This window comes from Channa argus, chromosome 20 (genome assembly GCF_033026475.1).
Source record: "Channa argus isolate prfri chromosome 20, Channa argus male v1.0, whole genome shotgun sequence".
In the NCBI taxonomy this organism is placed as follows: domain Eukaryota; kingdom Metazoa; phylum Chordata; class Actinopteri; order Anabantiformes; family Channidae; genus Channa; species Channa argus.
The window spans coordinates 2,772,260-2,792,700 of NC_090216.1; the positions used below are offsets into that span (position 1 = coordinate 2,772,260).

The 20,441-nt window shown below is 41.5% G+C and overlaps 1 protein-coding gene across 7 annotated transcripts in view; it reads left to right on the plus strand.

Moving 5' to 3' along the window:
* Positions 1-20,441, plus strand: part of LOC137105357 (PH and SEC7 domain-containing protein 1-like) — a 65,747-nt gene that overhangs the window by 39,156 nt on the left and 6,150 nt on the right. For 5 of the 7 annotated variants that reach the window (XR_010911797.1, XM_067487454.1, XM_067487452.1 and 2 more), the window contains 3 exons: positions 11,898-11,941; positions 18,765-18,958; positions 19,502-19,572. Coding sequence is in view for 6 of the 7 variants with exons in the window: in XM_067487454.1 (XP_067343555.1) it covers positions 11,898-11,941; positions 18,765-18,958; positions 19,502-19,572 (309 nt within the window). In the remaining variant the exon portion in view is untranslated. Of the gene's footprint in view, positions 1-7,165; positions 8,985-11,897; positions 11,942-18,764; positions 18,959-19,501; positions 19,573-20,441 lie in introns of those variants that run through there. The other 2 variants (XM_067487457.1, XM_067487458.1) reach the window with 2 other exon arrangements.

Here is a 20,441-nt window from a genome sequence, read left to right on the forward strand (position 1 = left end):
AGATCTAATAATCTAAAGGTAATTTGAGCCTGCAGCAGTGTGAGTTCACCAGTGTTGTATTTTTAGTCCAGAATTCTCTCTTTGCGTTACTGTCTCTTTGTACTGTCCCAGTAAATGCAAAGATAGAACTATTTACTAAAATGTGACACTAGCCAGCTTTCGGGGGCCCAGGTTATCACAGCAACATGGCTCAGCAAACCGCTAAAGAAGAGCTACTGTGCTAAAAGTCCTTTTATTTAGTAAACTGTAAATCTCTCACAAAATCCTTTAGACAACAATGTCAAGTTAGACCTAACAACTGCTTTGCTTTTCTTTTCCTTGCTGTTTTTTTTTTTGCCTGAGCTCTCTGTTATCAGTCCATCTTTTCCTGCCATTCCTCATTCCTCATCCTTGTAACCCTCATTTCCTCCGCTCATGTTCTTGCTTTCTAATTTCCCCTTCTGGGTCTGGCATCTGTATTTATACGGTATGTGCTGTAAGTACATTAAGACGGAGACTGATAAATCCCTCGCTGACTTATTTTCTCCCAGGTTTTTCATTGCGCTGAAAAGTGTATCTCCTACATCCTGTTGATCCTGTGCTTCTGTCACTTGTTTCCTTCATTTCTCTAAAATTCTTTTCTCCCCTTTTTTAACAAGTGTGAAGTGGTAAATGTTTGTTAAATGAATCTTTTAAAACTCCTAACTCCAGCTCCATGTAGCGTTTCCATTATCTATAACATAGCTGGTATAAAATGATTTACACATATTTATACTAAGTGTTAACATACTATGGTGCTTTTCAAGATGGAACCATAATACTTTTCAGGTCGTCTTCGTTTCTTCGAATATCATTGTAAAGGACAGTAAGGTGATTATTTAAGACTGTGCCATAAGTTGAAACTCTCCTCTGAGGGACAGAAAACACTAGGGTGGTGCTGAACTGAGGCCTGTAGCTAAAACGCAAATCTGTCTGCTGGACTGGAAAATAACAAGAGGGGCTTCGCTGTCCCATGACACTTTTTCCACCTCTCTCTTTCAGTTACACTTTCCATCCTTGTTCCTCATTAACAGATCCTTTCTTTCTCTTTTTTCTTTTTATATTCTGTCTAGTTTTCTGCTTCCTTTCTGCTTCCGGTATCTCTGATTGGTCACAGATTCCACGTCTCTCTCAATAATTCCCTCTCAACTCTCGCCCTCCTTCCTTTTCTCCGCTTCTTTTGATTAAACCCTGTGATATTTTTCCCAACTGCATCACACAGCATCGGACCAGAATGAAGCAATCTGCTGAATTGAGTGTATGAATCTTAGGCTTCACAACCCAAACTTTTTTTTTTAAAGATTTATTTCTTTCATTGTTTTTCCTCCTTTGTAAATTGATAATTGTGAATTTATACAGTGATGTGATGTGCAGCCTCAAGAGGAAACGTTTTAGTTTAACATTCTCATAAGACTGGTCAAGTCTCCATCCAAATAAAACGTACATTTTGAAAGAAAATCTTTACAGATTGGCAAAAGAATGTGACACTTAGCCCACATTCTGCAAAAACAGCAGTTAAGCCAAATCAAAAGATTTACAGTTTGACTTTAGACATTTGTATCTTAAGCTTATGTTGTTGTTGATTCATATCTAATGAGCAGATATCCGACTCTCTGCAAGAAAGCAAATATGCCAATTTTCATAAAATGTAGGGTTAGTTGTTTAATATCTGAGAAAGACACAGAAGTAATTGAAATGCACTCAAATGATGTTCTTTTCTTAAGATCAACTACAAGAGAACGAACGTGCGTTTGCTGTCTAAGTGCTGCTGTGCCCTCGGGGTTCGTTTTTGGGTTTGTCAACATTATTATAAAAATCTATTATTTAGTTTTTTTAACACTTTTTTAAGATATGAATTGTGATTCTAATGTCTTTTTTTTTTTCACCCACCCCTATTAACTGTGCCCATGCGCCCATTTTGGAACGCCTTAGCCAGCACATCACTGTTGACTGATGGTCTGGTGTGGAAATCTGTGGGAGGAAATATCCTCTGGAGTACATTAAGTTAGTTTATGGCCTCATTACGAATCCAAGAGCAAGAACACTGATTTAGACAAATGAGCTTCAGTGCTAAATGGACATGTGCCGCACGTACAACCTCCATCATTTTATGGTGGGAATTAGTGACATGTATATCCCTGGAGTCAGTGTAACCATAATTAACCATAAATAACCATTAATTATTAAATCTTAATTATCAGTAATGAATTATTATGAAAGTCTCAGGCCTCAGCAAAACAAAGCAACAAAAGTATAATACAGACAAAACAGAAATCACCTCAAACTTTTCAATGAGCACTTTAATTTCACTGCATTTAAATAGTATTGTAAAGTCTGCAACATAACAAGTCTGCACCTAACGATTACAGAAGATTGACGGATGTAAATGTGCATAAATAACTTAGCGGTTCACTGTGCGAGCGATTACCACTAAGGTCCTACGGATGCAGTACGTTTTAAAGCGCCTCTAAACCCGACCAGCACACTATATGTCATTAGCTTAACTAGTACTAAAGCCAAAGTGTAAAAGCAATAACTCTGTTAATTATGGTTTGCAGCAGACCAGTTCTTGGCTCAAAGCAGCAGCCAGTGGAGACTTCAGGAAAGCACTGCTCAGAGCACAGAAAAATCCCTGCATAACATTTTTTAATAATACAGTCAGCTTGCTTGTGTTACCTGCTGCACCAAGCCAGTTTTCGTGCTACAATATTTGCATGAGACTCAAAGTCCCTCCAGTTTGTTCCCCCATCCCTCCCTCTGCTACACTCTGCAGCACTCTGCTCACTTCTTCCTGTAGTTGTCATCATGACATTACACAAACTGAGACAGCTCCAGATGTATCAAGCCAGTGCTGTTCTTTCAGCCTGGGTCACAGGAGGTTTTGAATGTACTTCTCCACATCAAGATATGTTTTTAAAGGACATCGTGGACATAGTGGAAAAATATATTGTTTAAAAAGGTTACAATTTGTAGCTTTAACCTTTTTATGAGTAATAAGAATAATGGCTTATATAACTCTCTCAAATTGTAAATACATAGCAGAAAAAAAGATGAGCTGCCAAGTTTTTCAAGTTATAATTGAGCAAATGTGTGAAGTTGAACTCTGTCAACTGAAGTCATCCTGTAGTTTGTCCACTGTTGTTTTTGCAGCGCTGCGACCTCTAAATGAAGACTGGTTCAGTATTTGGGTAATTGCTACAAAGAGAAATAGTTTAGACGTGTGGCCCCAGTGCTGCAGTAAACATTTAAACTTTAGTTTTCTGCTTCACGTTCCTTCTCCCGTCCTAGATCACTATCCTAGCTTGCATAGAAAACACTGCTGCGCAGCTATCGCAGCTCCCTGCAGAGTATGAAGCTCTCGCTGCTGGCCCAAGCTTTAGTGCTTTAGAGGAAACACAGAGATACATAGGTTTGCAGTCCCTCCCTCTCTCTATCGCCAGCACTGCTGAGGGCTTAGAGTTTGAAGTGGGAGCTAATGATGCACTGAAGTAGGTTAGGAGCCCATATTAAAGCAGGAGAACAAACTGTGCTGAAATGAAAACGTTGAACGGCTCAATCAGAGGCTAATTAGGTGCAGTGATGCTATCGATTGCATAGCAGTGTCGATGGCACGGGAAAAGATGGATGTCTCATTTGTTTTTGTAAATGAAAGGGAAAAAGAAATCACTCTTGCATGTGTCCCCACCGAGCTTTGACTGTCTGCAGTCTGCACATGAGCTTTAGTGCCACTGCTCGATGGCCTGTGCAAGGCGAGTTAAGGAGCTATTTACAGTCAGGTGCAGAAGTGTTTTCTTCACATTTTTCCATCTGTACGCTACCACAATGGATTTAAAATAAAGCAGCTCAGATGTCAATAAAGTGTAGACTTTCAGTTATAACAATTAATTCTTAGGAATTACATTTTTATACACACTACCCCATTTTTAGAGCCTCAAAAGTAATTGGACAAATGAACAGCATTTCAAATACAAGCGCTGCGTTTCATACTTGGATGACTCTGACAACCATCCCCCTCTAGGTTAGCAACAGGAGACTGGACAGGAGGCTGGAGTGGACCAGTATGAGACCTCAGTATTAAGGGCTCAGTGTTGTGGTGTTTTCGCATTTCACCGCTGACAGATCAAGTTTAAGTAAAAACGTCCAGTTGTCTTTTCCCACTTAGTAAACGCAAATATAAAAGGTGCAGCGCTAAAACAGGCGCAGGAGAAAAGATGAGTGAGGTTCACATATTTATTCAGACTTCTACCAATTGGTTTAGTTTTTCATTTTCGTATTTCATTCTACGGGGCACTTGTCAGGTTAGATGACTTGGCTAATAAATCTAGAATAATCAGATCAATATAGATAAACTGGATATTTCCTGCAAAATAATTAAATTTGCTCCAACAACAGAACAGATACCCAACACCTGCTGCTACATTGATTGAAGATGGAGCAAAGCCAAACTGACATTGGTCAAAATGCAAATCTCACATTTTCAATGTGAAAATAAGAAAGAAATGTCGAGCTACTGCGAAAAGACATTGAAAAGAAAGGCAGTGTTTGAGGACGAGACCGTTACTCGGACAAAGAGACAGCTGCTTAGGTCAGCAGAGACACGTGGCTTCCCATCTCCCCGAGCTGTCTAATCTCCACGAAGGACAGAGATTTATACAAGATTTTAAATATTCAGTGGGATGGATGGAGGAGGAGGAGGATGAAAACGGGCTGGAATATCGAGAAGAAAGCATAAGGTAACAGAAACGACAGATTTCTTCTCAGCGAGCAGTTGTTTCCGTTCTGTGTAGTCGGCGGCAGCGACCCTACGTTTATGTGAGTAATTCAGGTTAAGTGCTTTGCACAGATGCACTTTAAGTTTGGTTTTCTTGGGATTCAAGCCTCAGCTGACAAATGTACAAGCTGATGCTGCTGCTGCTGCTGCGGCTGCCGCCCACAGAAAACAAGTCAAGCAAGGGAGGATAACTGTCAGAGGCGACCACACCAAACCTTCTGCCTCCGCCTGCCGTCGGCTTGAGCCAGATTGTTCAGGTTTTGCTGCTCCTGAGCTCTGTTTGTCCCTCACAAACCCTCGGGGACTCAAGTCACATCTCAGCATCATGTCCACCCTGATGATTTCTGTCAAAAGACAGATGCTGCTCATGAGGTGTCACCCTGGGTAGGTTTAGCCCCGGGTGACACATCGGTCACAGCAACCATTAAACTAAAACATTTTACATTGGAGAACGAGAACAGGGTACAGAACAAGAGGAGGACTAGGATGCGGCTGTGAGTTGGACACAAAGAAAACTAGGTTACTGAACCGAGCTGGGAATACATCCCTACATATGTGAGAAATGCAACATTAAACCATTTGCAGATTAAACTGTCAAGAAGCGTCTGGGCAAAGGTTTTCTGCCCCCACAGAGTTTGTAGGGGAATTGCTAAAAATTACAAGAATTTGGAAAATGGTCAAAAATATGAAACCAGACCTTCTATACTGACACAAAGCTTCATGCATTTTAGATTGTTTACTTCAGTTTGATTTAAATGTATTTGGGAATCGGCTCCGCACAGTGGTGTTGCCTCGAAGCTTGAAGGTAATGAGCTTGAACCATGGATGGGTTATGAGAAGTGCATACAGAACTGAAATATAGCAGCCCTTCATTCCTATGAGGTTGTCACTGGGGTAAACCAAAAAATAAATCCTCCTTTTTACAGATTCCAGTCCTAAAATGATCCAAATTTTCCTCATACTTCTAGGTTTTTGGCCCCAGTGACAGCTGGGATCGGGTCCAGCCACTAACCCGCCGGCACAGGCACTGATGATGGACCAAAAAAGCCAGACCCACCTTAGTGGATACTGACCTTTTTCATTGTGCGAAAAACCTATTTTGTAACCAAATTGTAACTAATTATTGTAAATTGTCCAAACGAGTGAAAATGGTTTTGAAACAATCCCAGTTTACCCAGTATTTTCCAGCCTGTGTTGAGTCAGATGTTTATGTAGTAGCAACAGAAAAGGACTTTGGCAATTAAACCCCATTGATGAGATGGGGCTTAAGATGTAGGCCACTGAAAATAAGACATTTGTTGAATCCCTCTGGGTCTAGATGCTGGTGGCGGTGGACTAAAAGCCAGCAGAGGGAAAAAAATGAAATTACAAAGCACATTTCAGCCCAGACTCCAGTAAAGCACACTAAAACATAAAGACAGCTACCTTTACTGCACCGTTTCCCCTGGTCCATGATGAGTTCAAGTTACAGTGAGCAACATTTTTCACATATTCCTTAACCGAAATATTCTCCCAGACTAATCTAAATGTGGAGAGCTGTGTTAGAAGGGCAACTTCCAGTAGCTTGTCTTGGTTCTTGGTTCTTCCTCAGTAAGATCTATTCAACTTCTTGCTGTGTTTATCACCTCAAGCAGATAAAAGCTTTACAGCTTTATGTTCAAAGCTTTAACGTGGGTAAAAGACCAAAGACATTAGCACCACGTTCACTCGACTGCCACAGGACGTGCACTTGTAAAGTCACGCTGAAGCCGAGCATTGAATCCCTCAGTGTGTTTCGACTTATAGATCTATAAAATCAGTCCAATCCATATCTGTGAACCACGGCTTAAGTCTCTGGATGCACTTGGCTTTGTTTCACTGTGGTTTGTAGCTGCTTATTATTATTAATAGTAGTAGTATTTAGTTTGTTTTAACCACGCCCCTTTTTGTTGCTCGGGGCTGGTTTTAGTTGTAATTTTCTATTTATGTTTTACTCCCTTTGCTTATGTCACTGAAGATGTGTATGTGACCTTTTATTGGCACATGCATTCGAAGCAAACTGTGCTTGCTGTTATTTTGAGCTACAATACCCATCGCCGGACTCCAAACCTGTAATGTTAAGACCCCCCTTAATGCAGGAGCCGTGCTGCTTGATGGTACACCTACCCTCCACACTGTTTGTCCCTGTGTCCCGCTTTGACTCTCTCCTCCTCTCACCTCTCCAGCTTGGACTACTGCTCAAAACGCATGCAAATACGTTTTTAAAGCTTCCGTCTGCATTGGTGTATGTGTGTTTGCATGGGAGATACAGTTGGGAGTCCGTGATTTGCTGGCGATGACTGGGAGAAGGAGGGATAGAGGGAGGGAGGGAGTGAGAGAGGGAGTTAAGGGGAGGGAGGGACTTACACATTGACGAAGCCAGAGAGAAGCAGAGAGGGAGAGCGCTGTCCCTATCCACGTCTTTTTCACTCGGAGATTCAGGCAGCCTTCCTTTCCTCTCCTCCTCCTCCTCCTCCTCCTCCTCTCTTCCTCCTCCTCCGCAGCAGCAACAGAAGCAGGGAGAAGGGAACAAAGAAGGAAACGACTGGATGAGAAGATTCGCTCCAAAAAAAAGGGAACGAGGCACAAACACGCAAGACCCACGGAAGGTATGAGAACCATCCGCGGCAGGAGAGCGGCACCCACACCTGACGAATGCGTGGTGGGAAGAGGCTGAAACCGCTGCAAAGAGAGTCTTGAGAGAAATCCCTCGCAGAAAGAAGTGGATCGCAGACGAGTAAAGGATGAGAGCGGACAAGCTCTTTCACATGGACGTAGATCAGGTGGAATAAGTGAGAATCTGACAATCAATGACAATCAGTGATGTGACTGGAAACCTGAGGGTGTCCATTTTACAGTGGGGGCAGCAACAACGTGCTGCGTCTCTGCTTCTCCTCACCTGCCTCATTTGTTGTACTTTCTTTCATTTATTTTGTCTGTATCTCCGGGCTTGTGACGAAATTTAGAGTGCTTTTTGGAATCCCTGCTCTGAAAGTCCGAGGGCTGTACCTCCCTCCCTCCCTCCCTCCCATCCACCCACCCATCTGTATCTGTATCTGCCTCCGTTTTGTCTTTTTCTGTTGTGACTCTGTGTTTGTGTTCATGTAAGCGTATGAGCGTATTTTATGCCTCTATGTGTCTTTTCTCCCTCTTCAGTTCCTCATTTTGCACCCATCTGTTTCATGCTGGCTGTCCGTTCACACCTCTGCCAGTGTTTCTTACCATCTGCGAGAGCTTGAGTCCCTCTGTGTGAGTGTGAATTCCTGTTTGAGGACTCATCGCCGGAGTGTGTTCGCCGTTTGCCTTTCACTGGACAGGTATCGCCAACTTGGCACAGGCTTGTAGAGGGGGGTGTGCTTACCCACTTCTAAACAGTAAACCGGAGACATCAAGTGCTTCGATGTCCAGATTGTTTCCCATGAAACCTCAACGGACTGAGCAGGTACGTTGAGCAAACAGAAGAAAGTGCTGGATTTCTTGCACCGCTGTGGCCTATTCTCACCTGCAGAAGAACTCCACCAGGTGGTTTCACTACATGTATAATACGGGGCCATCTTATCAATAATTTAACAACAGGTGGGCATCCTAGTGTTGCCTGGTGGGCGTGATCGAGACACTCAGGGGCAAGACTGTTGGCATGTGACTACTGCTGTTAGCACTGTCCACTATTACCACTCACGGACTTGACAGCAGCCTGATAATGTGTTACCTCCTTCTGCGGTCTCCACTGATCACCAGCTGAACTCACCTCCAGCTGTCTGTTGGCACATCAGCCTCTCCAAGTGTTTCTTGGACAGCGTCCAGGTTACAAGAACCTCATTTCACACTTTTTATCTCTTCGGAGGATTGTGTTATCCACGTGATTGTTTTGTCCAGGACTCAGAAAAACCAACTGATCTGGCAACAGCCAGTTTTCTTTGGAATCAAAGCCAAGACCTGTGTGATCTGCGCACCCTCCTCTCTGACCATGATTGGTGTTAACAGCCTGCACTCGGCGGGGCGCCTACGCTCACGCTCTCTTTGCACTGTGCGCTACGGGAGGGACTTCCGGATGATGGACCCATTCCGCTATCCCAGAACCCCACGTTCACGTTCCCTCAAACCCCTGGTGTTTCCAGACCTGCTAGGCAAGGCTCAAGACGGCCAAAATCATCCACAGGCCAGAAAGAGGAGGAAGGTAATGAAAAGCATCAGCCATTTCCTGTTTTTCTCACTTGTACGAGTCAGCGAGACACATTATTTGTCACCAGCTAGTCAGCTGACCTTCAGAACTAACCTCCAGACCCCAGAGATGAATCGCTGTTTTGCTTCTTTATTTCAGACCAGTATGACACGTACCCATCAGTGTAGCACTGGATGATGGCTCACTGTCAGTCACGCTAATGGTCTCGTAGGGTTTTTGTTCCGCACTGCAACCATGCAAAGAAGCCTTTTTTGATTTAGCTAGTGCTTTCTGAAGGGGACAGCTTGACTGCTAGGCCGTGCACTACAGCTCAGTACAACATATTGTAGAAAACATCACTCAAAGCTAATGGCCTCCATTTGCCGGCACTTGGTGGCGTTGATGAAGCAAAGAGGTGAAGGTGACAAACATCCATTCTTGTCTGAACGAGCCCTCAGACTAAATGAGTTTGGGTGATGCTCTAATTTATTCTCCACTTCTATCTATCTTTGACTTTTTTTTTTTCATCTTCGTCTCCATCTTCTTTAGTCTCCCACCTTTTAAATCCACCGAGTCCCAGTGCTGTTGACACAGTCTGTTTATGTAGCATTTACTGTACAGTTAGAGTTTTTTTTTCTGTCCAAATATGAAATGTTCTGCAGGAATAACTCAGTGTTGGGAGATGAGCTCAGCTGTGACACAGTTTCACTATACAGTACGTTTGTCTTACACTAAATCAGTAGGAGAGTGTGTCAGCATAGGCACAATATACACACACTGTTTACTCAAGCCAAATGAAAGACGATGGCAATGTCCACAAACCTGAAAAGCATCATTATACCCTTTAGATGTCAATCAATCAAAGGGAAAATAATCAGAAGCTGTTTACACAATCATTGGAGAACAATGTCCTACTTTACATAGTTCCAGTTTAGAAATCGTTGGCTTTTGTGAGGACTTTCTGCTTATCGTTTTCCAACATGGAGGGAAACTATGTTCGTGGAGATTTTTTACTAGATGCTAAACTTTTATCGGCTGAATTGAGTACATAATATGTGTGGGAAGGTAATTAGAGTACAAAATAAGAAGAAGAAGCAAAGTTTCATTTCGATGCCAGATCTTCTGAAAATGGTGCAGTTTTGTTCAGTTGTGCATCATAAACTTCTGTTGACAGAATCTCTGGGCTTGCTGCTGAAGATCCAGCTTACAATTTCACAGTTTCACAATTTAATATTTGATGTTGCACAGATTTGTGCAGAAGAAGCAGTTTGTCTTCTACTTTCTAAATTGGCTGACTCTGCCGTCCCTGGAAGCTCAGCTGCGTTTCTATCATGGCTTTTAAAATGAATGAACATATTTACTTTGTAACATAGCACGAATGCTGAGATTTGACAGTAGGGGACTTAGGAACCGGAAATAAATCTATAAAGCTCGTTAATATTCATGAGAGTATTTCTGATTAGTGTCCATTTTAAAGAAAAGGCTGGAAATGAACCTGATTAAACTCGCAGAATCAAACCCCATTATGAATCCAATTTCATTTGACTGAACTTCACAGTGCAACACAAAGCTGGTCATAATAGGCTGGCAGTCTGAAACATGCATAAATCAAGTGGAGACTGTGGGCAGGAGTTATTTAGTCAAAGGAACGTAATGGAAAATGATTGATTTAGCTGAGCGTGAGGTTTCTAGGCCTGCGAGGAATTCAGCAGCTGCCTGCGAGTGTCCAGTCCATCACCTCAGCTGCCACCGCTAACGGCCTATCTGCAGCGTCCACGGCTTCGATCTGTGTCCTAAACACTACAGCGTGAGGGCTTCATGCTGTCTTCTCTGCCGCGGCTCCTCCGCAGCAAACCGGCCGTGAAACAAAGTTGCTATATCACATCTAACCGGCACAGGCTGCTGTCACAGTGAGCCGCTGAATGAGAAGTGTCTCAAGGTCCTGACTGTCACTGCAGATTTTAAGGAAGCTAAAGCGTAGTGCGTCTGTGGGCCTGCGGCCTTTCACAGCAGAGGTGCTTCCCCATTAAACCCTGTTTCATTCTGTCGGCTGTGTCATTCACTAGTCCGGGTTTTTGTGTTGAGCTTCCTGTAAGTGGCTTTAAAATGTCCCTTGGATCCGGGTGCACTTGTTAAGTTGAACCTATGATTCCTGCTGCAACTGTAGAAGAACATCTGTGGGGTAATTTGTCCCTCAGTCATAATGTTACTTCTGTCCTGGGCACATTGGCCAGCATCTGTTTTTACTCTCCTCATCTTGCTCAATTTATTATATATGTTTTTAATAGACAGATGCTCCAACACTTATCTTAATGTGGAACAGCACAGTTAAAGCCTCTGCCGACACCGACAGCACTGGCAGCACTGCAGAGAAATTCCCAAATCTAAAAAGTCATTTTTTATGTTTCCCTGACACTTGTTTGTTCTTTTCAAGTTGTTTTGTTCAAAACTGGAAACCATCGAATGTTTGACATGTTTGCTCAGTTTGTGATGTGGATAATCAACTAAAGCATTCAGCACTGTAGCATTTAAACAGATGTTTAACGTGACTTCGCTGTGGACGTGCACTTTTTGTCTTTTTTTATTGCTTCTTCTATTTCCAGAGTTCATCTTTCTAAACTGTGACTTAATTTGGCTTCGTGCAGGGTCGATGCGTTTGCACTTTTGTCTCTGTAACGGATGTAGCGGTGCCGCACTGATTAAATGACTGATGGATTGTTTGGCAAACAAAATGAGTTAAGCTCAGGCAAAGGGCAGTTTGTGCAGCGTGAACGGGAATGACATTTCTCAAAGAGCAATTTATTGAATGAGGCCAGCTTGCTTACTGCGCAGCTCTCACCGAAAACCACAATATTATCTTTAATCAAATCTCCACCTGCTGTTTGTCAAGTTTGTCTGAAAATGGGATTTTCTTGCTCTCCTCTTCAGGCTCTCTACAACTCAATCAAGAATCAGAAGCTGCAATGGACACTGTAAGTAATTTCATTTTGTATTATTCACTTGTCCCCCATTTAATCCTCCTTCTTTCTGCAAGTACAATAAACACACACACACACACACACACACACACACACACACACACACACACACACACACACACACACACTGTCCTGAAAGGCAGGACACAATAAGGGCTATTGATTAACTTGTTAGCATCCTCATTAAACATGTGAGCGTTGTCTGGCTTGCAAAGGAACCATTAGTGTGTCAAGGGTTGCTATTCTGGATCACAGTTTCAGTGTGCCTCAGAGATGCCAATTAAGTCACTAGCTTTCCAAGCTTTGTTTCCATGGCAACGGCACCATGGATACAACTCCATAGCTACTGCATCGCTTTCCCCTCCCAGTCTCATCTCACCAGCAAATGCACACCAGCAGATTGATGCACTGTACATTTAGATACACGGAGGTGCGTGCGTGTTGGCGTCAGTACGATACAGTACATGCAGAAAATATTTGGGAATCGTTTCCATTTTCTCTTTTTAATAAATGTGCAGAGATTTTAAACAAATGATGGGGGTTTTGTTTGTAGAATATGTATGACTTTAATCCATTTTGAGGCTGTAACATAACCAAAATGTGGGAAAAGTTCAGCGCTTGGGATACTTGGTGGATGCGCTGTGTATGAGCACGAACAAAAGAGAGAAACACAGCTCCATTTAAATGACTCTTTACCTGCGTCCTGAACAAAGGTGTGACCGCAGACTCCTACTGCCTTTCCAAAAATAGTGGTCAGAGGAGCAGAGTGAGGAGGAGGTCCGCAGAGAGGCAGGCGATCCAGTTCAAACATCTCCACTGACATACAGACAGCTTTTTAAACGCCGCCGTCGCATTAAAGAGGCCACACAAGGAGAAAGATGGGATGTCATGTTTAGACATGAAAACCGCATCAAACAACGGAGAATCCCCCTCCAAACAAAACCAGTTACAGATTAGGAGATTCAGCACAGAGCAGCAGTGATTTATTGGGTTTTGGCAAAGTTGCATATATTCATTTCTCTTATTTCAGCTGGCCAAGATCGTTGGAATAGAGTGAATTCTGTCTGTGCTGGAGTTCAGCTCTGAAAGCCGAGCGCCGTGTCACTTTCACACCCCGCTTGTTTGGATGATGCATGTTTCATCACACACACAGTACATTTTCCCACTTGTATACTCAATGAATGAGTCCACAACGCAGCGACTAACACCGTGTGACAGATAAACCTCCCTCCTGCACGGATTCTGCGAGGCTGTGAGTGTTGTCTTGTTTGTCCTTGTGCACGTCGATTCAGCGAATGTCATCGGTTTGTGCGTTTGCATTGAACTTTGCAAACTGTAATCACACGACAGAAAAAGTGCATCTTCTATTCATTTCTATAAATACGCCAGCTCAGCATTGATTTACTCATTTACTCCCAGATTGCAGCTTAAAAAAAACTACCACAGCAGAGCTTGTGATAGAGGTGCGATTTTCAGACACTAAAACAAACCACTTGCTGTGACTATATCAATACAAAGTGTGTATGTGAAATTTGGCGTGTACATCTCGCCGCAGGTGCATGTGTTCATGTAGGTGGGCGGTACGTTTGTTTGCTCCCCGCAATGCAAAAACACGATGGCGATGGATGTTATCTCCCACCCCCACAGAGAAAGACACACATGGCCACTCGCAACGCAGCAGTTCTTTACGCGAGTCACAGACATATACAGTGCACACATGCTTCCTCGTTAGGGAGCGGGGGTGGAGAGCAGAGGGAGCGAGGGGTGGTGGGCATTGAAAGAGAGACGCAACAAGTGGCAGGTGATGCGGGAAAACACAGATCTGTAGGTGGCAGCAGGTAGAACAGGGGTAAAGTTCATAGGTGTGTGAGGGACAAGGACAGACAACAGTTGTTATTCCTGTCTTTCTGCAAACCCCCTTTCTCTCCCTCCTTCCTGTCTTACCGTTGTCTGCCACCGCTCACCTCCAGCAGAAGAGCTTGATGTGTCACACTGAGGGATGCAACTATATTAAATCAAATGTACATGGATTTATTAAACAGCAAACGTAAATGTTTATTTGCAAAAATATAGCATTTCATTATCGTGGCATCTGTTAGCCACCGTTAAGCATCAGAATGGGAACGAAAGACCGTTTAACTGTAGGAATGTGAAATGACACACACAAGTTTGTTTTCTGTTTCAAACCAACAAACACATCACATGACTTTCTGAAACTTAGCGGTTCACTGAAGGATGTGTTAAAGTTAAAAAAAATAAAAAAAAGTTTGTGTGAATGAGGAGAAGCTTTGCCGTGTCGTAGGATTTGTGTGTCCTCCTCCACTTGACTGTGTTCGTAGTGTTTTTGGTACAATGACTCAGTGACATGGGTGAAACCGAGCAGTTTCCATTGGCTACTGATGCAGCAACAACTGGTTTCTCTTTCCCTGCGTTTTAATATTTCCCTGTTATTCCGATGTCCCCGTCCTGTATTTTACCATCCCATTCTTTTCCTTGTCATACGTGTTAAAATGTAACACACTTGTTTGTATTAATCTCTTTTTCCTTTTTTCTTATTTTCTTTTTTCTTTCGTCCCCCATTCTTTACTTTATTCCAGTTGATTTAAATTTCTATTTCTTTACGCTTACTTTCCTCGTATTTTTTCTTTTTTCACTTTTCCATTTAGTTCTTTTCTTGTCATCCCTTGTTTTCTTTTCATTTTCCTCTTACATTTAATGTCTTTTTCTCTTCCATGTGCTTCTCTTCCTTGACTTTGTCTTGCTGTTTCTTTCATTCTTTCTTTTTATGTCTTTCTTTTTCTTACTTTTTGTCTGGTTTTTTTCCTACTTAATTTTTGACTATTTTCTTTGAATTTTCCAGTTTGATTACTTTTCCTCTGTTTAATTTCCCCCCTTCTATCCGCTCCTACTTTACTTACAATTCCATGTCTTTACAATCCTCTCCACTCCTCTTTTTCTCTATATTTTTGCCTATTTCTTCTTTTGTGGTCTATTTATTTCCTCTTTTTCCTGCTCTCATCTTGGATTTTTCAGCCACATAGTTGATAACATTCTGCCATCTGAGAAGGATCAGCTTTGTCTTTTTTCTGCTCCCCTCCCCTCTATCTCTGTCTCTCTCCTCCATCCATCCCCCACTCTCCATCTCCATCTCCACTTTGTCTCTGTGTGGATACGGATTCAGGCAGGCCAGCAGTTACCAGGCAACAGGCTACATCCTCATTGGCTCGGTCTCTGCCTCCCTTTCTCTCTCCAGCTCCTGCATGGGGTTAACTGCTGTTATGTACTGTTGGTTACTCATAGCATCGTCTCAGAGGGGTTCGGCATCCAGCTATTTATTTATTTAATTTTTTCTATTTTCAGAGTGAACTTTTGCGTGGGTGCCCCCTGGTGAGTTAACAAGTGGATTTGCCGTGTTGGCTCGATGGGCAGATGCTGAGACTCTTGCTGTTGTAGCTTAAAGCATCTATCATCTCCTAATGTGACAAATCCCCTTTAAAAAACATCAGAACAATCCAAATAAAGCATTGAAAGGGATTGTTTAGAGATTATCACGGCTGTAGCAATGTGTTCAAAATATTGTGAACCATTCAAACACAATACAAACACATAGTACTTATGTGTTTGAGTGAAGATGGTAGAAAGTAAAACACATGACATTTTACAACAAAAAGTACTTAGAATCACAATATGTTTGGCTTCATTGATGGCTTGGTTTAGAAGAAATAAGATATTATTATTAGTTTTATTGTTTTTTATTACTGGTTTATTATTGAATGTATGTATTTTTGTTCGGCCTTTCCTTTGGCAAAGGGTTAGGTTTTTTCTTTTTTCTTTACTTATGGAATTAATAGCTTGATTATTTTTATACGGGTTTGAGGGCAGGGTAGTGTTAAAAGCCATTTGATATATAAAATACAAATTATTATTATTATTATTTACACATTGAAAATAAAAACAAGGTAGTACACATAAATATATAATAAAACCAAATTTATAATAAAAAAATGTAATGTATTAAAATGATAACATAAATAAAACACAAAACTTAAACATGGGCCAGAAAACAAGAAAGTACAGATAAAGAAAAAGGGTTTGATAAAATATTAAATGGGGAGTAACAAATTAAATGTAATAAAACAGTAATAAAAGTAATTTTTAAAATTTATACTAAATGTAAATTAAATTTAAAAAAATTGAATAAGTCAGACAAGTCAAGAAAATTATAAAACAGATATAACAGTAAAATAGAAAAGCGGATTTTAGGCAACAATGTTCACCAGGGTGAAATTTAAAAGAAGATACTGAAGCAGATTGAGCTAAAACATAAATAATTTTTTTTAAGTGAAAATGGGGCCTAATAAACAAATGTAAGAAACAAAATTGTGGACTTTTACCAAAGACATATTATATGAAATCTTCTTCTTTTCCTTTTGGCTGTTCCCTTTCAGGGGTCTCCACAGAGAATCATGTGCCTCCATCTAACTCTGTCCTCTGCATCCTCTTCTCTCACACCAACTAACTTCATGTCCTCTCTCACTACATCCATAAATCTCCTCTTTGCTCTTCCTCTAGACCTCCTGCCTGGCAGCTCCAACCTCACCATCCTTCTACCTTCTACAGAACTCAGCCTCATCTCGTCTGCTTCCTCATTTACAAAAATGGTTCCATTAGGCCACTTTCCACTGAGCGATGTGCAGCCTGCACATAAACTACAACTTTGACTCTCAGCTTAATTAAGAACAGAGACTTGTAAACTTAATTGTATCCTCAAATCTCCCCAGTGATGCAGCTTTAAAACCCTCAAACTATTTTGTATTTGATTTAAAGAACCTCCAGCTCATTTGTGGTTTTAACCAGCATTTCTCTCATCAGCTATGTTCACCTTTGCTTTCTCTTCCAAATAAGACACTTTATTGACACATAAGTTTGTATCCAGACATTTTTGGTATTTAGACCTAACATGAAAACCAATAAAAATGTGTGTTAGGAGATTAGTTTAAATGGGTTTTTGCCACACAGCACTCTTGACATGCTCAATTTAGTTAAATCCAAGCCTTAGAAGCAAACAAGCAGCCATCCTTCTTGCTCTATTGAGCAGCTTCCACTCATTAACTTTCAGGTTCACCTCTTTGCACAAAAACAACTTTCCATGTTGATTCCCTCATAATCTGTGTCATGTCGTGTCATCTCACTGATGAAGAGATGAAAATATTCATCTCTCATTTGAGAGCTTTTGTAATATAAAGTGAATATATCATGCTGGAGCATTTACAGTAATGATATTCTAATCTTTATTAATATTCTGACTTCCGTTTGGTGCTTAACTGGTTTAGCAGCTATCAGCTAGAAACACCATTCAAAGTTCCAAACGTTCAGCTTATAAAGGACATTGTTGCTTTTAAATATCGCTCATACTTTAAGATTTTAATACTTTTATAAATTGCTGTCATTGATGACATCATCTATGACATCACACAGTTCCCTTTAGCAAAAACAATCTAGCTGATAAATCCTTTCAGCGCCGAATCGTTCACAGTGCATATTCTCTGTGGAAATGCTTTTTTTATTAGATTTTTTTATGCATTTTGCGAACTCTGTACGGTGGCTCTGACTGCAGAATTGAAAGAGTTTTCCTCTGTTACAAAAACAAGCTGACACAAATTGGAATAAAGCTCTTCTGAAAAAAGAAACCTATGACCCAAATTAAAAGACCCAAATTGCATAAAAAAGTAAACCATGCCACTGTTTAAAAAAAAAAACATCTCAAAACTGAAAATCATGTCTCAAAAGGTAAAAAGTTGAACTAGGGATCAAAAACGTGCCTTAACTTAAATAAATTAGTATATAAAAAATATGTTCCTGAAATTGAACAAATGTCAACATAAAAAAAGGTTGCATGAAAAAAAAAAAAAGAAATCACAGCTGAAATATAACTGGCTGCCTCAAACTAGAAAATGTTGGCATTAACAAAAGAAACGTGTCCCTCCATTTTTAAAAAGTGTGTAAAATTTGTGCCACTAATCGGCATATTTGAGAATATTTTTGTCTGTTTCTTTTGTTTTAGTTGAGACCTCTGATGTTAACCGTGGCACGTTAGTGCCTTTCACACTAGTTGTTGCTAATTTGAGATTATCATATCATAAAAAGGTTGTACCCCAGTGCAGTAACGGTTCTTTCATCCCATCCCCCAATGTTCTTGTTTCTCTTGACTGACTTCCTTGAAGTCTGTAAGGCTTTCATGTTACGGTTGCAGTCCAAGCTCTCAGTCTCACCTCTAAGAGTCTTCTCTTGACTATAAAAAGGAGGAAGAGGAAGAGTAATGCATTTGTGGCTTTGACAGGAGTTGCCCCTCTGGGTAATGCTGCCCCTGTTTTTCACCTCTAAGCAGGAACAAAATCGATGGTGTCACTTTTTTTGCTGTGGTACATTGTGATCAAGGAGAGTGAAATTACAGGAGCAGAGGGGAAGTTTGAAGACACTTTCATTGACTCAGGGTTTCTCCCGGATACATGATGTTTTCTAAATGTCTTGTGTAACGAAAGCTCTGCCAAGACACCAGCTGTGGATGGCGATATTACTCATGTGTACTGTATGAAATGAAAGTTTCCCAGTGTGTGTGTGTGTGTGTGTGTGTGTGTGTGTGTGTGAACTCTCCAGACCTCTTGTCCCTGTGCTGTCCCTTGTGTCACAAGCACAGAGTGAGAGGCAAATAGACAGGATGAACGATGATGTGTTTATTCGTAGTTGCTAATGAGATATGACACATAAGTGTTGCTTACCATGGAGTCTGTCTTTTATTTATTTATTATGGCCACAGTGATGAGGAAGAGCTGCGGAAGTCCTTTTCGGAGCTCGGGGACAGCCTGTGTGACTCCCCTGCTTCCAGATCCATGAAGAGGGTGGGCAGCAGCGGGAAGCCCCTGTCAGACGAGACGCATCCTTTAGGAACGTTGCTGTACAAAAACGGATTCCTGGTCCGCAAGGTCATTGCTGACTCGGACGGCAAGAGAAGTATGCTTCAGACACTTGTATTCGCTTTTCCGCCTTAACCTGCAAGGTGGACAAAACTGTCTCACCTCAGGGTCTGTTCACTAGCTGCTATGCAACGTTTGGTCAACATGATAATCATCAGATGATCACAGTGGTGGAGGAAGCAGTGACAGATTTTAATGAAGTTGAAGCAGCAATATCCCGAATTCAAAATGTACTTATTCTTCTGAAAAACGTATTCTGACAATATTCGAGTCTTAGTTACTAAAGCATTAATTACTTAATGCAGTGATGTGCTCGAAGCATTTTACTGCTGGAGCAGGTTCTTTTTATCTGCATCTAAGGCCAAAAGTGTCACAGCAAAGCTAAAATCCCAAAAATAAAAGACTAAGCAACCTGAGTGCTTTATTGCGGTATTAAATAGTCATTTAGTACAATAATGTATTTTCAGTTTTAATTTTATGATTAAAATTCAGTTTGTGAAATCCTGTACTATTTACTATGTGACTCTTCTGGCCCTGCATCTATTGCAAACGTAATTTCAACACTTTCTCCTCCCCACAGCACCAAGAGGGAAGAGAGGTTGGAAGACCTTCTATGCCATCCTAAAAGGGCTAATTCTTTATCTGCAAAAAGTAAGTCAATCACATTATTACAATGTGGTTTTAGGTATAAACTGTAGATTGCGCAAAAAGGTCTAAAGAACTGTGTGCAAAGCTGTAACAGCCACTGCTTGGTAGTAATTATTCAGCCTTCAGTGACTCCCTCTCCATAAACGTTCAGCTTTACTTTCATACCAGCATCTTTGTGAGTTGATGTGAATCTTCATGCCCCTAGGAGATGTCTCTTTAGAAACCAAGCAAATATGTTTGGTATGATCAACACATGATCGCCCTGTAACAAGCGATCCATGAACGGAGATAGATTTATGTTGCCTGTTTCCTGTTGGTGCATCTAAAAAGTGTTAAAATGTCCGTGCAGGCACTGGCAAATGACCACAGACAGGAATTGTCCTCGTTAACAGTCAGTGTTTTTCCTACTTTACCCTGAGTAAAGTACAGGCTCTGAGGTATAATATAGAAGTTGTTTTCATCTATTTGAAAAATGTATGATGAGAGGGAGTAAACTGATAACCAGGTTTATTAATCGAAAAAAACTAAAAGACTAACGCAAATTTGGTTGTGAGAGGACATGAAAAAAACACCTGCAAAACACAGCAGGTAGCAAACATTAAACACGAGTATATATGGCTGAGATAACTAAACCGGGTAAGACCATAGCGGAAGCCCACCAGGGGCCAGCGTGGAGGCTGGCATCTGTGTCCAGGACCGGAGGCGGCATTGACCCGCTCGGAGGGAGGAACAGGACCAGAGGCGGCATCGACCCGCTCGGTGACAGGAACTCTGGACTCAGGAGCTCTGAGGCAGGAGCAGGATCAGAAGCAGAACCAGGGCGGAGTCTGCCACTCACAGACAGGAACGGGGCGAACTAGAACTGTTCCTGT